Source organism: Trichosurus vulpecula, chromosome 1, assembly GCF_011100635.1.
Source record: "Trichosurus vulpecula isolate mTriVul1 chromosome 1, mTriVul1.pri, whole genome shotgun sequence".
Taxonomy (NCBI): Eukaryota; Metazoa; Chordata; class Mammalia; order Diprotodontia; family Phalangeridae; genus Trichosurus; species Trichosurus vulpecula.
The window spans coordinates 141,541,783-141,558,052 of record NC_050573.1 but is presented as its reverse complement, the minus strand read 5'-3'; the positions used below and the strand labels follow the sequence as shown (position 1 = coordinate 141,558,052).

Below are 16,270 nucleotides of genomic sequence, written 5' to 3'. Positions count from 1 at the left end.
TCTAATAAGATGGATTTAATAGTGATAAAGGCAAAGTTCTAGATTTGGATTAAAAAAAACCTGTTATCTGTACAGATGTTGCTGAAATGAAAATGGTCTGGAATTGCCAAATCAATGACTTAGCAATGTGACAAGGCTATCCACACTTAGTGTAATGTTAGACTGAATTAAAAAAAATCATAGCATCCAAAGCAAGGCAATTTATCATCACACTTTTCTCTGGCATGGATATATCACAGTTGAAGTATTATGCTCAGTTTGGGGTACCACATTTGGGAAAGACATTGATAGGCTGTAATACATCCAGAGAAGAATGATCAGGATGTTGAGTATGATGATGGGAGGTGGAGAGTTTTGCTATACTCTGCTCTCTTCAGCCATAGGTAGATTACTGTGCTTCATTTTTGGGCACACAATTTTAAGGAGGTCACTTAGAAAGTACCTAGAGCTAGGTGATCAGATAAGAAAGATCTTGAGTATATGCCAAATGAATACTGCTTTTAAGAATCCAAGCATATTAAGAGAAAACTTAAGGGAGTGTTCATATCTGTCTTCAAGAATTCAAAGGGTTGTAACATGAAAGGATTAGATTTATTTTACTTGGTTTTAGAAGGCAGAACTAGAGCACAGGATAGAAGTTGCAAGGGTAGAGCTTTAGGCTTCGTATAAAGAAAAAGTTCCCAACAAAAAGAGCTGTACCAAAGTGGAATGGGATACCATGGGAGATAGTGGTTACATCTTACTATTAGTCTAAGCCAAAAACTGAATGACTTATGAAGCTTTTGAGTAGAGTAGAATGCTTCTGAGTTTTCTTCCAAATCTGAGATTTTGACTCAAAATTATGCCATGCAAGGCTATTTAACTTGGAGAAAAGAAGAAAGTGACTCATGATGGACATATTCAAAAGAGCAATGGGGTTTGTTTAGCTCTAGAATGCAAAACTGCAACCAATGAGTAAAAGAGAATGGTAAGAAAAATTTGAATCAAATTTAACACAGTGGCAGATTTTAGGTCAATAAAAAAGAAAAACTAATAGAACTATCTAAAAATAGAATCAGCAACTCAATGGTGCAGAGAATAGAGTCAGGCCTAAAGTCAGAAAGACCTGACTTCAAATCCCATGTTAAACACTTACTAACTGTGTAACCCTGGGCAAGTCATTTAACATTTTCCTCATCCGTAAAGTGAATTTTAAAAGGAAATGGCAAACCACTCTAGTATATTTGCCAAGAAAACCCTAAATGAGGTCACAAAGAGTTAAAACATGACTGAAACTACCAAACAACAACAAAAATGGAATAGGTTTCTTTCAGAGGTATCTATCAATAGAAGACCTTAAACAGAGGCTATATGGATACCTGTTGAGGACATTTACAGGGAATTCCTTCTCAGGTATGGGTTGCAATAGATGATCTCTGAAGTCCCTTTTAACTATAATTCTATAAAAAGTCTGTCTATTCTAGGACTATGACTTAATATAGGGAAGAAGAAAGGATAGTAATTGGAGAGACGGTCAAGATGCTAGCCTACAAAGTACAGACTAAATCTTTATAGTTTGATTTACAGAATACTTAGGTGTAACCTCATTTGCATAAGAATCTCCCCAAACATACTCTAGGTTTAAGATACATTGTAGGTCTGTAAACACTTAAAAATCAGAGGTCAAAAGCATCCATTGGGGTATCTTTTGTTTTTATTTTTAGTCATTAGAGTTGATTCAAAGTAAAAATACTTATTGAAATAGCACAGGTTTCTATAAAAGCTGGGAAGAAGTTTGGCACAAATTAGTTTTATACCAATAGCTTACATCATATATAATAATAAACTCAAAATAGATCAGTGACCTGAATATTAAACATCATGCCATTAAAAGAAAATTAGAAAAGGACCATACTTTTCATATCTATGGTTAGAAGATTAGTTTTTAAAGTAGTTTTTGTATTTTTAATAACACCTGTATTACCTAATATGCCCTTCCCTATTCCAGAACTATCCCTTAAAACAAAGACTAAAAAGAGTTTACAAAACCATTTTAACAAAATTAACTAACATATCAACTTAGTTCTACATTACATACAGTATTTGACACTATGCCACTGCAAAAGAAAGGAGATACATTTTCATATCTCTTATTTGGGTCAAAGCTTGGTCACTGTAGTTTTTAAAATTACATATTTCTATTGCGAGCTTAACAGTCCTCAACAAGGCACAAATAATTTCAACATGCAAAGAACAAGAGACTTGTTATTAAAAATAGCAGAGATTTTAAAAGTATATATATATATATACACACATATACACACACACATACACACATATTGTGGTACTACTGTGATCAAAGATCTTCCCCGTCCATTCAATAAGGCTCAGGTGGAGAGAGTTAAGGGAAACTTGATTAGGAGAGGTCTGCTTTGTAGGAAGGCACATTTGCTAAGTAGGTGCTAAACTGCAGGTCCACATCCTTTTGCTATTAAATACTAAGCCCCAGGCCCACACTCTTCGCTAAGTAGGTACTAAGCCCCAGGCCTACACAAGGTATATATGCCCTGTGGATTGCCATTAATAGAGAGCTGCAAGAATGGAGACTACAGAGCTGAGAAGATGAGGTAGCTGAGAAGATGAGAGAACTGTGAGGAGGAGGAGAAGATACAGAGACGGAGAGCCAGAGGGGAGAACTGCAAGGGTTTTCAGAACTGCAGGAGGAGAGGACTCACACAGACAGTTAGGATTTGTGAGTGAGTGTTTATGGGAAGGCACTAGCAGAAGGGAAGGTTAAAGGATGGTTTGGCTTTTTGCTGTGATATTGTGTTTTAATCTCTTTGCTGTTACGCTGAGGTGGACTTACTGGTTTTGGGCTACAATTACTGCTATGTCGAACTGGGGTTATTGGTCTTGGGATTGATCCTCTGGTGTCTGAATAAATGTTTTACTTCTTCTGCCTTCTATACAGAGAGTCTCTTATACTTTGCAAGTGCAAACTATACAGGCATCTTCATGGTCACCATGGATACTATGAATCTTACATATACACATATTCATACACAAAGAAATATCAATATATGAGAGACAGGGTGAGGGCAAAAGAAAGAGGGAGGAAGGAGGCTGTGTGGTATAATGGATAGAGATCAAGCTTCAAAAACAATAAATCCTTGTTCAGTCCTACCTGTCACCTACTGGCTCTGTGACCCTTAACCTCTTAGGGATCCAGGCAATTCTTAAGCTTCTAAGTTGCAGAAAAATTGCTGACCTGTATTATTAGAGAAATTTTCCTAATCTGAGAGTTATCTATACCAATGAAATCACAAGTCCATTGTTGTTTTTTTCATGTATAGAGTTGTCATTTTTGTTTCCTGGTTCTGCTTCCTTACTTTCCACTAGTGCATACTTCTTTTTTTTTTCACGTACAATGTTTTCATATTAGCCACAATGTCAAAGGAAATGGACCAGAAAAATAAAGTTTTTAAAAAGTATACTTTCATATGCACTCAAAGTTCATCAGTTCTTTCTCTGGAGGTGGGTAGCACTTTGCAGCATGGGTCCTTTCGAATTGTCTTGGATTACTGTCTTGATCAAAATAGCTAAGTCTTTCACAGCTGATCATCACTACAATATTGCTATTACTGTGTAGAACATTCTTCTTATTCTCATCATTTCACTCTATTCAGGTTTTTCTGGAACCATCCTCTTTGTCATTTCTTATAGCACAATAGTATTGCATCACAATCATATAATACAACTTGTTCAGCCATTCCCCAATTGATGGGAATCCCATCGATTTCCAATTCTTTGCCACCACAAAAAAAGCTGTTATATTTTTGCACAAATAAGTCCATTTCCCTTTTCTCATACAAGTGTTCTAAATGTTTCTCTGTGATTTATCACATTCATTATTTCTCAAAGCTTAGTAATATTCCATTCCATTCATATACCACAATTTTTAAGCCATTCCCAAATGATAAGAATAAAATGTCTCCAGTTCTTTGCTATTATAAAAAAGTGCTTCTATAAATGTAATACGAAAGATTCATAGAATCATGTAAGTATGATAAGAACTGATAGAGAGTGAACTAAGGAGAAGCATGGAAATCATGCGAGTATGTATGTATATGTGAATATGTATGTACCTCTGACTACAATAATATAAATGTAAATAATATAAATGTAAATAACAAAAGTAAAAATGAATAGTTTATAATTTTAATGACTAAGCTCATACCTGAGTAAGAGTTAGGTAAATATAGCCCCTCTCTTCTTTACATAAGTGAGAGATTACAAGTGAAGAACAATGCATATATTGTTAGTGTCCACTGACATGTTTAGTTTTCTAAACTACTTTCCCCTCCTTTTTCAGTCTTTGTGATAAGAGAAGTCTGGCTTGGTATGGGAGCGGTTAGAGGCCTTAAGGCCACAGGTTCCCTACCCATGGATTAGAGACACATTCAAAAATGTTGTTGGTATAAGAGACAAAATATATAGAACATTTTCCCCCTAAACCCTGGAGTACATTCTCTCTCTCTCTCTCTCTCTCTCTCTCTCTCTCTCTCTCTCTCTCTCTCTCTCTCTCTGTATATATTTGTACACACATATCTATATGTTTATATCTCTATGTGTATAGATATGTATATACATATATACACACACATACCATCTCTCTGTCTCTGTCTCTCTCTTTCTCCCCTTATCCTGTTACAGTATAGGAACTCTGGACACATCTAGAGAATACAAGTGGAAAAGAATACATGTAAGGACTATGGGTATCCAGGGTATGTGCATATAGGTGCAACTCATAACTCTAAAACTGCAGGGCTGTCTTTGTTTTTTGATCCTAACATTGTGTTTCCCCTGCTGGCCTTGTCTTGCTGGTCTCTGCTGAGGTTTGATCCCAAGGTGACTGCTAGGCATGTTTCCACTGGACCCTTGGTTGATGAACTTCTTTCTGTTTCTAGCTTCCGATTTGAAGTAGAGTCCTCAGCTGAGGAGTTCTCTCTCTCTCTCTAAGAGAAAAAATGGGCATAATCTTTAGCTTAGATCCCAGAGACTGAAGTTCTGCTCTTTTTAGAGAGGCAGATGCCTTTTACATACCTGGTATCAGACATGTAAATATCTGGAAAACTCTTCTGCTTTCCTCTTTCTCTAGAAAAGGAGTTCTGTCAGTTCCTAATCTTAGCTGAGTGCAAACTTTCTTTTAAGAAGGAAAATTTTCCTTTTTTGGGAACTCTTTTGGAACACAGAAGATTTAGCCAGCTAGGTAATGCTTACAGGCATGTATTGTATATAAACCACTTGTGTCTGCAGGTTCACACTCAATCTTCTGTTTGAAATTCTTGTCTCTTGTGATCAGCAACAAGTCACCCAGGCTTTGATTCACTTTATTCTTGTTCTTGTCTCTAACAATCAGGGAGTTTGTCCTAGAATTGCTAACTCATATTGTGTTTCCATGCCTATGTAATCTGCCCACCCTAAATGTAGCCCACCTGTTTAAATGAAAGTCATGTTCAAAATAATACTTGTAAAGACAAAAAAAAATCAGATTTTTTTTTTTTTACTATAGATGGTTGTCTGCTAAAAGTTACCAAAGAAATTTCAAATGGTGGTGGGTGGGGTGGGCAGGAAGAGTCCTGCATTGGGAGCCTGGTGCCTTGGGGGCAATTGCTGGCTCTGTCACTTTATTAGCTTTGTGACAGTGTACAAGCCTCTTCTGCTCATAATCTGTTTCTACACTGGTAAAATAGCTATAACATACCATATACACAAGGTTGTTGTGAGGATCAAAGGAGATAATAAATGCCATGTTTTATTATATTTCTCTTGCTATTAATTTTCCGAATAATCTAAAATATAAAACTTCGTATTTCCTTATAATCAATGCATATAACTTCCATACGTAGGTATAATGTGATGTTCTGAGTTTTTGTAATAAATTTAATAACACCACAAATTCAAATAAACAAATACACTAAATATGTAATTTTCAAAGAAAACCTTAACATTTTAAGTATTTACAACTTACAAAACAGACTTTTTTTAAGTTCTGGGATTCTTTGGGGCTACTAACGTGATGTAATATAAAATTCCATCAATGAGAGAGGACTTTTGTTATAGCCAAATAAATTGGCTCGTATGACTTCAAAATGAATATTAAAAGAGAAATGTTCAGGCTAAAGTTAGATTTATGTTATTGAGCCAGTTAGTGTTTTTATTTTTATCTTTTTTTATTGTGTACTCTTTCTACTGCTTGTCATAAGAAATATAAATAACAAGGGTAGTGATGCTGGTAAATGAAGGCAGAATTCAACTTCTTTCATTATTAAAAAAAAAAAGTCCCATTTTAGTTGTGTAAACTAAATAAGCCCAGTCCCCTGAAACTCTACAGGACATAGAGATCTTTTTCTTCTGCTCATGGTAAGGCCATAAATAGGGTTGAGGGATGGGGAAAGAGAACACTGTCTCAGTGAATTTACTCATGTCTTCCATATTCCAGACAGGGCTTTTCCTAAACAGTTTTATGGTATTTTGTTCTTCCAGTCAAAAATTAAAGAATTGGGTCATTTGTGCACATGCTGTAATTTTTCCGTGGTAGAAGACACATTTAAATATTGAAGTAAGAAAAAAAAAGAATAATTTTTAAAATCTAAGAGTGAGAATGGATGGTAAAATGGAGATATTCATTAAAAATTGTGTGTATTTAGAGTAAAAGTAAATTAAGTGAAAAAATTAGTATATAACACAAATTTCTTTTTAAGCTTATAATTACATAAATTGTTTGGAGTGTATGATTTCAATATAACTCAAAGTTAAGATTCTTTTCATGACATGAATAAAAAAATCTGTCTTGTAGGGAAAATATTGAAAAGTATACCATAGCAACTGTCTAGTAGGTCCATATTTTAACTTCACTTGAAATTTACCAACATGAATTGATTAATCTTAGATATATGTAGCAAGAATTCAGCTAGCAGCTGCTGTAGGGGAGTAAGACCCAACAAGACTAGCAACAAGAGTTGCCAGTACAGGTTCTTTTGATCTGCTTTACTAAAGAAAGTAACGTTAAGGGGTTAGCAATCTTACTTTAACCCAACATACAAGTATCATTCACTTAGTTCAGGAGAAAAAGCCAGCAACCCAAACTTCAGAGCAAATACAAACAAATTACAAACATACACAATTATAAAGACCAGATCACAATTCATAGTTGCCAGGAAAGCATCAACATCTCGGTTCACAAGCCAGGAGGCTCTCAGAGCAGCTGCCCAGAGTCCCAAGCCACTCTTCCAGTGGCTGAGAGCCCCTAGGGAGAATGCCAACCTCTGGGTTTATATATCTTGTTCAGGGTCAAATGTGAGTCACACATGCGACTCACCCAAGTAACCTAAAAGCGTCACAAACCTGGACTCAAACCCATGCAAACCAGGATTTCCTCTGAGGCAAGGAGGTCAAAGACTCCTAATTTAATCAAAGAAACAAAGGCCAAACTCTTCAAGGGCACTTGATTAAATAAGTGCTAAAAGCCCACCTTAATTACTGATACAATATATGACTGAATTTCACAGAGTTCATCTTCCATGTGATCAATTCTTTCTCTTTTTTAACCATCTAGAATCTCATGACATGTTTTTCAACATTATATTAAAATAAAATTACATAATGGGTCAAAACAGTTGATTACTTAAATACTTTGTCATTGGTAAGTCATTAATTCTGAAAATGGTCTATAATAACCTCTGGAACATAAACTTACATAGGTTGTATGAAAAAAATCACAAGTAACAAACTAAGCTGCTTTTCTTTCCCCTTATCAATGTATTTAGCATTATAGTTTCAATCTATTTATGATTATTATTATTTTCAAATTCATTATTGTATATGTGACATATATAGGACATTTTCTCTTTAAAAAAAAGTTTAGATGTGTAGTGCAGTGTTCTGACTAGATTAAAGACATACATCATAGTCTACATTTCATGTATTTCATCCCTCTGTAGTCTTAGCTTTCTCTTGGTAGCTATAATGAGTGCTACAGAGAAAGGGACTAAAATCAGATAGTATTACATGAACTTTAAAATGTTTATTATGTCTTTGTCTGTCCTTTCACCCTTTCCTTTACTGCACTCTCTTGTCTGTCTGACTCTCACAGGAGACATGGATTACAACTGGTTGGATCATACGTCTTGGCATAGCAGTGAGGCATCCCCAATGTCTTTGGTGAGACATGTGGAGCCTTACCATTTGTTTCCTTTATCATTTCACTTTTCCTTTGTTTTATTTACACCTTTGCATGTTTTCTTTTTTGTTTCCTTTTTTTTATCCCACACCTTTTAGGGGACAGTCAAAAGGGAAAAAGAAAAACTAGTGAGCAGGCAGTTTTGTCGGACTCTAACACCAGGTCTGAGAGACAAAAGAAAATGGTGTCCTTTGGTGGCCACTCTTTGGAAGAGGACTTGGAATGGTCTGAGCCTCAGATTAAGGACTCTGGGGTAGATACGTGTAGTAGCACGACTCTAAACGAGGAGCATAGCCATAGCGATAAGGTACTGACTGAGATTGTGGAGCCTGCCTTTTAACTTGCTCATTTTGGTCTTCGTTTGCTCTCTGTCACTCATTAAAACAGTACACAATATAAAAGATGGGGTGTTTTCAGAGACAATGTAGTATTTCTTAAGGTGCAGAAAAGAAAAACAAAACCAAAAACTCCTGCTTGCTTGGCTGTTTTTTTTTCCCACTGTTTGGCAGCACAAGAAACAAAACAAAACAGGAACAAAAGGATGGTTTTATGGTCCGATTGAATAAAAGGAATTCGTATGGTTGCTATAACCTACAAAGTAAATAAAAATGAAAAAATTTTGATTGGCTTATTTGATTATTCATATGTGTTCCTTGGGATGAATTTAAATTATTAATAGTTTGAATCCCAGGTAAAAGGGAGAAATTTGCATAAAAAGTTGTTTTTCTTTTTTCCCTTTCACTGTCATTTTGTTCTTTTATTTAGTTGCCATAGCATTTCTTTGTGTGCAGCCTTATTTAGTACTAGAACCACTGCCACCTGCTTTGGTATTTGTTATTTTTGCTTTTAGTTTAGTAGGAATTGGGGTCTATCATTTTTAGCACATGGATGGATGTAATTGTCAGGGCCTTGTCTTTTGTCTGCTAATTTTGCATGAAGATGAGCATGAATCTTTTGGATAATTGTGAAACTAATATGACTGCACAAAACACCTGATTTGCTATTCATCATGTAATCTATAATGGTATAGGAACCTCATTTATAAAGCTCTACTTGTGCTACTGATAAAGGAAATAAATTAATTACTAATGTTTTGAAGGTCAGTTAACACTTTCAGGACATTCTGGGTGAATGGGAATAGGCAATTTACCAAATGGATCCAGAGATCTGAAAGAATCAGTACAATTTCAAAAAGTCAGTGCTTAATTAACTCCAGTCTTATGTTAAATTTGGTTCAGTTATCTTCTGTGTCAATGAAAATAAAAAGTAACTGATATGGGGTATTATTTTTATATATTCACAGTATTTGAACCTAGAAAGGCACTGTTGCCTTCAGCATTGGTTTAAATTATAGTATTCTCTTAACAATGATTTGCCCTTTTTATTCATAGAGTAACAAGGCCATTTACATTTTTAAAAATTTTGCTCCAATAGATACAACTTATATATTTGTAGAAATTTTAATTTCTTTGGACCACTATCATTTTTTTGAATTTTAACCTTTTTTTGTAATACCTAACTAAACCGTATTTTATATGTATATAAGTGTATGTACATATATATTTAATGTCTTAAATGTAGAATCCTATATAATCCATACTTAGAATCAAGAAACTGGGAGGTTTTATTCCAATGCAATCTTTAAGTAAATTGAAGGTTGTGGAAATTTTTTTATTATTTTCAAGGCTAAAAAGGTATTTGTGCACTCATAAGGTTTTATGACATTTTGAAATTTAATAAACATTAAATGTGAACATGATTTTGTCTTAAAAGAATTTTAACATTTTAATACATTATTTTAGCATCCTGTAACTTGGCAGCCATCCAAAGATGGAGACCGTTTGATTGGTTGTATTTTATTAAACAAGCGCTTGAAAGATGGAAGTGTCCCCAGAGATTCAGGAGCAATGCTTGGTTTGAAGGTTAGTAATAAAAAATACAATACCTTAATGAAATGCCCCTTTTCTATGAGATGCCTCTTTTTTTCAGTGTGTTAATGGAAAAATAAAAGATGTCGGTTTGTGTGATTGTATTTTCCTCATTTTAAGTAGTTCATAAGTATTTGCCTTTATTGTTCAAAATCTCTTCTTACCAGAGATAGCATTTAAAAGGTTACATGCCTTTTACTGTGCATGTCTCACTAAAATACTATGAATGCATTCAGTTTTTTAAAATGTGTTTCACATTGAAAGTGAACAAGTTATTTCTTTTAACATGAGTTTTTTTTTTTTACCTAAGTCTGAATATTTTGGCGATGCATGCTTTTATGTATCGATACATCAATATTTTCTAAATCCTTTACATTTTATATTCTGTTTCTTTAATTCATATGTTTTTTACTTTATTCAGGGCTCAATTTTTAGTTTCAGAATAATTAATAGGTCAATGTAATAAATAAAATGTTTCCACATAACTCCGTTTTAAGTTTATATTACTGAAAAAGTTTCCAAAAAGTAGAAAATAAAAAATATACATAACATTAAGTTTTATGTTAAGTTTGAAAATATTACATTATCTTTGTCATCTCTATTTTCTTTGCAAAGATCCATGGTCATTTAGAAATGTTTTTTTTCCCGATGTACACTTAAAAAATAACAAATGTTTGCAAGGAATAATTTATTTCTAAAAAGTATACTGCTGTTAAAAAGTATACTGCTATTCATTTAAGTAGATATTTCATTTATTTGAATTAAGGCTTTTCTAATACGTTTTTATTGATTGAGAATATTTAAAAATATGTAAAGCTTTTTGAAAATAATAAGTTAACTTGTAAGGTATTTGATGTGGACTGATACATGAGCATTTGACCATGGGAAGATACAAGCATGAGAGCAAAGGGAAAGCCATTCTTTCTATTCCCTTGCCCTAAAGCTCTTTGGAGAGATCTCGAAGAGGTGTTGCTAGCAATTTGGATTTAGCTGTTAGTGGTTTCGAATCGTAGCGTCTGAATGGTGATTATGAGTTAGCCTATTAAAGAGAATGTCAGAATCTCACTGATACTGATGGTTCCAACTAGCCCCCTTAGATTGCTTAATAAGAATGTACTGGAACATCACAGGGTGTTGTGATTCAGAAAGAGTAACTGGGAATCAGATTCTTCACTAACCTAAAATATACTGTATTAATATTTGCTCTTATATTTTTATTAGCTATCATCATCATCTTCACAGGTGGTTATTATTCTGTGTATCATATAAGAATAGGGCTCTCTGGAGAGTCTTTTTCTTATCTTTCTGTGGGCTACAGGAATGGCCTGAATCACTTAGGATCTTTACTGGCTCTATGTGCCTGGGATGATACTGGCTCAGGATCTTCTTAGGTATTTCCTTCCTTTAAATGTGGAGCATCCTTTCGAAGGAAACTGAATCACAAAGAACAGAACCTATTTTATGAAAATGACTGATAGTAATGGAAATACTGCATTTAAAAAATAATAATGTATCTTTTAGATAAAATTACATTATAAAGACTTTGTTGATAGTCAGTTTTTCAGTCATATCTGACTCTTCGTGACCCCATTAGGGGTTTTCACGGCAAAGATAACTGGAGTGAGTGGTTTGCCATTTCCTTCTCCAGTTCATTTTACAGATGAAGAACTGAGACAAAGAGGGTTGAGTGATTTGCCCAGAGTCACACAGCATGCTGGTAGTAAGTGTCTGACACCAGATTTGAACTCATGAAAATGAATCTTCTTGATTCCAAGCCTATCCATTGTGCCACCTAGATGCCCTATTTAATATACATTTAATTTAATTTAAAGACTACATTTGAAGAGACAGAATAGCTAATTGGCATTCACTTGAATTTTAAACACTACTCATCCTAACATTAATCCTATTAAAAAACTTCTCTATTTCAAACAGGTTGTAGGAGGAAAGATGACTGAATCAGGTCGACTCTGTGCATTTATCACCAAAGTTAAAAAAGGAAGTTTAGCTGATACTGTGGGGCATCTTAGACCAGGTAAGTTTCTACCTTAGATTGTTTATTTGAGATCTTGAACTTGAAAAATATGAAAAATACAGTACTTTGGAATGTGATCTGATTAGTACTGAAAAGCTCACTCAGGTTCCATACAAATCTTTAATCCATAATCAGATTAATAATAGGATTTACTAAATCACACTTGGTAAGAGTACTTTTAATTTTTTAATCTTATACTTGTTCTTCTTTAGTTTATAATAGTATTTTATTATAAACTCTGATTTGTGGGAAGAAATACCTTGTGGGGTAGGAAAAAATTATGGTAAAAAAACAAAAAAATCAAAATTTGTAGGAAATCCCCAAATTCAGTTTGTGAAGAGAAGGTTCAGCTAACACAAGCATACATACACAAACACCCATACATATGTATACACACATATACACTATATATGTGTGTATTTTATATACACACACACACACACACTCACTCAAATGTAGGGACAGAATTCTTTATACAAGCAACCGATTTTTATTTTATGAAATCTAGAACTATATACTATGAAGATATTATAGATTATTTTATTACAATGTTCATCTTCCTTTGTTGTTTATTTCATATTAAAATGGTCTCTTTTGCTCATAAATATGCTAATTCTCCTGGCCAGTCGTGTTTCAAGACACTGGAACTGCTCTACAGTATTTTTCTCTCCATAGTTTTAATTTTGCCCTGTGTAGTTCAATGGCACCTGAGAATTATTTATGCTTTAAGTTTAATTCTTGAGGTAGTTTTCCCGTCTAAGATGATTTCTGCCACCAACTACAGGTGATGAAGTATTAGAATGGAATGGAAGGCTACTACAGGGAGCTACATTTGAGGAAGTTTACAACATCATTCTAGAATCTAAACCAGAGCCACAAGTGGAACTTGTGGTTTCAAGGCCTATTGGGTAAGTTGGTTTTCCATGTCTTTAAATTTCTAATTATGGTACATTTTGATATTCTCTGTATTCTATAATAAAAACATATTCTTCTACCTCCCACATAAAGAATCCATAACGCTTTCCCAGTCACGTCCAAAAAATATTGAATTTTATACACTCAGGGAATACATGTATATCTCACACACACACACACACACACACACACACACACACACACACACACACACAGACTCACTCTCTCTCTCTCTCTCTCTCTCTCTCTCTCTCTCTCTCTCTCTCTCTCTCTCCCCCCCTTACCTCTTACCTGCCTTCATCCAGGGAACTCCTTCCATTAACTGATTCTCTATCTGGATTTATTCCCTGTTGATGAACGATCTCCCACCCACCATCCTTTTATCTCCTCATCCCTGTCATACTAAATCCCAGTCTACCAAAGATCAACTTCACCCTCTCCTCTACCACCCCAAGCCACTCTTCAGTCTTCGATGCCTGGTCATTCATCCCCATCTACCTCAATCTTATCCTTAAAATGCATGCCCCTGAAGGTGGTGTTGTATTATTCCTTGTTCCCCATGGCCACTCTCAGATTCTCCCTCCTCTTCAGTAGCTATGAGTTGAGTGGGTTCTCTGGAAATAATATAGCTCAAACCCATGTCCAAGGACTAACCATCTGTGACTCTTAGTAAAGGTATTATAAAAATTACATGTCTATGCCTATTAGTGTTGATTTGTTCATCTGCTGATCCCTTGGCATCAACACTATTATGTTCTTTTATTATAACTTTTTTATCTTATTGATAAACTGATAGAGGGAGGATGTATAAATAAAAATACAAGGAAACAACATATAAGAAAACTATGCTATTATTATTATTTTGGTTTTAATAATGTGTTTGATACCAAAATGAAGAGTTAAACATATAATAGTATTTAATAACATAAGTCTTACACTTGGATTCAAAGAATCAGTTCACATATATAAGATGAAGGATAAATGGATAGACTGAAGTTCATGTGAAAAAGGTCTGGAGGGTTTAGTGGACTGCAAACTCAGTATGAGTTAGCAATATGGCCTGGCAGTTAAAAAAAATAAAGTGATCTTAGGCTACATTAAAAAAAAGAGAGTATCAAGAGAATGAATGATGGTTAATGGTCCTACTGTATTCTGCCCTGTCAAACAACATATCTCAGAGTATTGTGTTCAGTTTGGGCACCACACTTTAGAAAGGATATTGACAAGCTGGAGTGTCCAGAGGAGGGCTATCAGGATAGTGGAGGACATAAGGCCTTGCCTTATGAGGAGAACATGAAGGAAAGGGGGCAGAGAAACTTTAGGGAACTCTGTGGGAGAGAAATTACACTTGTTCTGCTTGGACTTGGCAGGCAGATTTATGAGTAATGGATCAAAGTTTCAGGGAGCCAGACATAGGCTTGTTTAAAAATAAACTCCTAATGATCAGAGCTAAATGAAAGTGTGGTGGACTGTCTCAGATGGTAATGGGTTTCCCCCAACTTTTTCTTCAAATTAAACAGTAGATGACCCCACGTTGGGGTTATTATGGAGATATCTATGCATATGTGTTTGGCTAAAAGACTTCTGAAGTCTCTTCCAACTCTTAAATTTTATGAAAGTAAATTCCTCAATGATTAGGCTTTTATTACAGTTCTTTCTCTAGCTTTAGATTCAAAAACTTATTATCTATATAAAATATTGAGAATTATGTGAGGATGGCAAAAGACATTTGTGACATCCTCAACATTATCACCATAAAGTATGCTCTTGCACATCAAACCATGCTACAACTCCTTTATGAAAACTGTCCTTATCATATTAGAAATTTCTAAGCCAAGACAGACAAAGGTAACAGAAGCAATGACTAAATGTCATGCAACTTACATAAAAAGTGGTAAACCATAATTATTTTCTCATTCAATAGGCACTCAGCTATTATGTGGAGAGAAATAATACATAATTAATCAGTATTACTAAATACAAGGGGAAGGTAAGATTAAGGATAGAATTTTTTTTTAAAAATCAAAGTTAAAAGTCCTGTTCCCATACATTCTTTAAACATTAGAATTTTACCTGACCTGAACCTTGAATGAAAATAATCACTTAGTTCCATTGAAGTATATCTTACAATACACCTTACTCAGGAAGTTTCACCTGTTTTGTCCTACTTTGCTAACATCTAACATACTTTGGTCAAGTGGCAATTTGAGGTTTGAACTTCCAATTGTTAAGGGGCATTATTTTCACCTAATAATTTATATAATTTTTATATTTTGTTTAATATTTTGGAATGTTTATTCACATTGTTGTAGATAGCTATAACTGACTTGAGGTTTATTACATTGCTCACTAAATTACTCGACCTAACATATCTATCCTGGCTCAAGCAAAAATGCCCTTATTTTTTGCACAGCAGGAGATGGGGAATTTTTCAAATGAACACATATTACTGGCAATACATACATATGTACATACATGCATACACATATATATGTACTGTTGCCAGTCCAAAGTGTGCATCATGTTTAAATACCTATCACTATGGCTTAATTCACTAAAAGAATTCAGTATATTCTTAATGAATCATACTAAATTGGCTTTAAATATTGTTAGATTAATTGAACTAGTGGTGTAGTACATCTCTAAAGGATAAAAATAGGACTACTTATTTGATATTTATTGAACCTTTTGAGAAAGGTGATAAACCCTTGACCACAAATTATAAATTTATAGATTTACACTTTATAAGTCCTCAAGCTATTTAATAATTTAATTGTAGGGTGAGTATTCTATTAATGGCCAAGATATTACTTGTACCAATGTTTGAAAAAGTTTTCTATTTTCTCTTTTTCATTCTTTCAGAGACATCCCCAGAATCCCTGATAGTACACATGCACAACTGGAGTCTAGTAAGTTTCTTTTTTATGAGAATATAATGGATTTCATAATAAATCAATAATTTTCTCTATTTTTTTTGAGGGAGGAAGGCAGGGCAATTGGGGTTAAGTAACTTGCCCAAGGTCACACAGCTAGTAAGTGTGTCAAGTGTCTGAGTCCGCATCTGAACTCAGGTCCCTCCTGACTCCAGGGCTGGTGCTCTACTCACTGTACCATCTAGCTGCAACTAATTTTCTCTAATTGTACAATGTGATAACCTAGAAAAAATCAATA

At 34.4% G+C, this 16,270-nt stretch overlaps 1 protein-coding gene across 5 annotated transcripts in view; it reads left to right on the top strand.

Annotated features, from left to right (window-relative positions):
• The window catches only part of RIMS2 (regulating synaptic membrane exocytosis 2), a 544,900-nt gene that overhangs the window by 131,399 nt on the left and 397,231 nt on the right, over nucleotides 1-16,270 (top strand). For all 5 annotated transcript variants that reach the window (XM_036741740.1, XM_036741738.1, XM_036741737.1 and 2 more), the window contains exons 3-7: nucleotides 8,135-8,202; nucleotides 10,024-10,143; nucleotides 12,085-12,184; nucleotides 12,969-13,092; nucleotides 15,962-16,008. In XM_036741740.1, coding sequence (XP_036597635.1) covers nucleotides 8,135-8,202; nucleotides 10,024-10,143; nucleotides 12,085-12,184; nucleotides 12,969-13,092; nucleotides 15,962-16,008 — 459 coding nt within the window. The remainder of the gene's footprint in view (nucleotides 1-8,134; nucleotides 8,203-10,023; nucleotides 10,144-12,084; nucleotides 12,185-12,968; nucleotides 13,093-15,961; nucleotides 16,009-16,270) is intronic.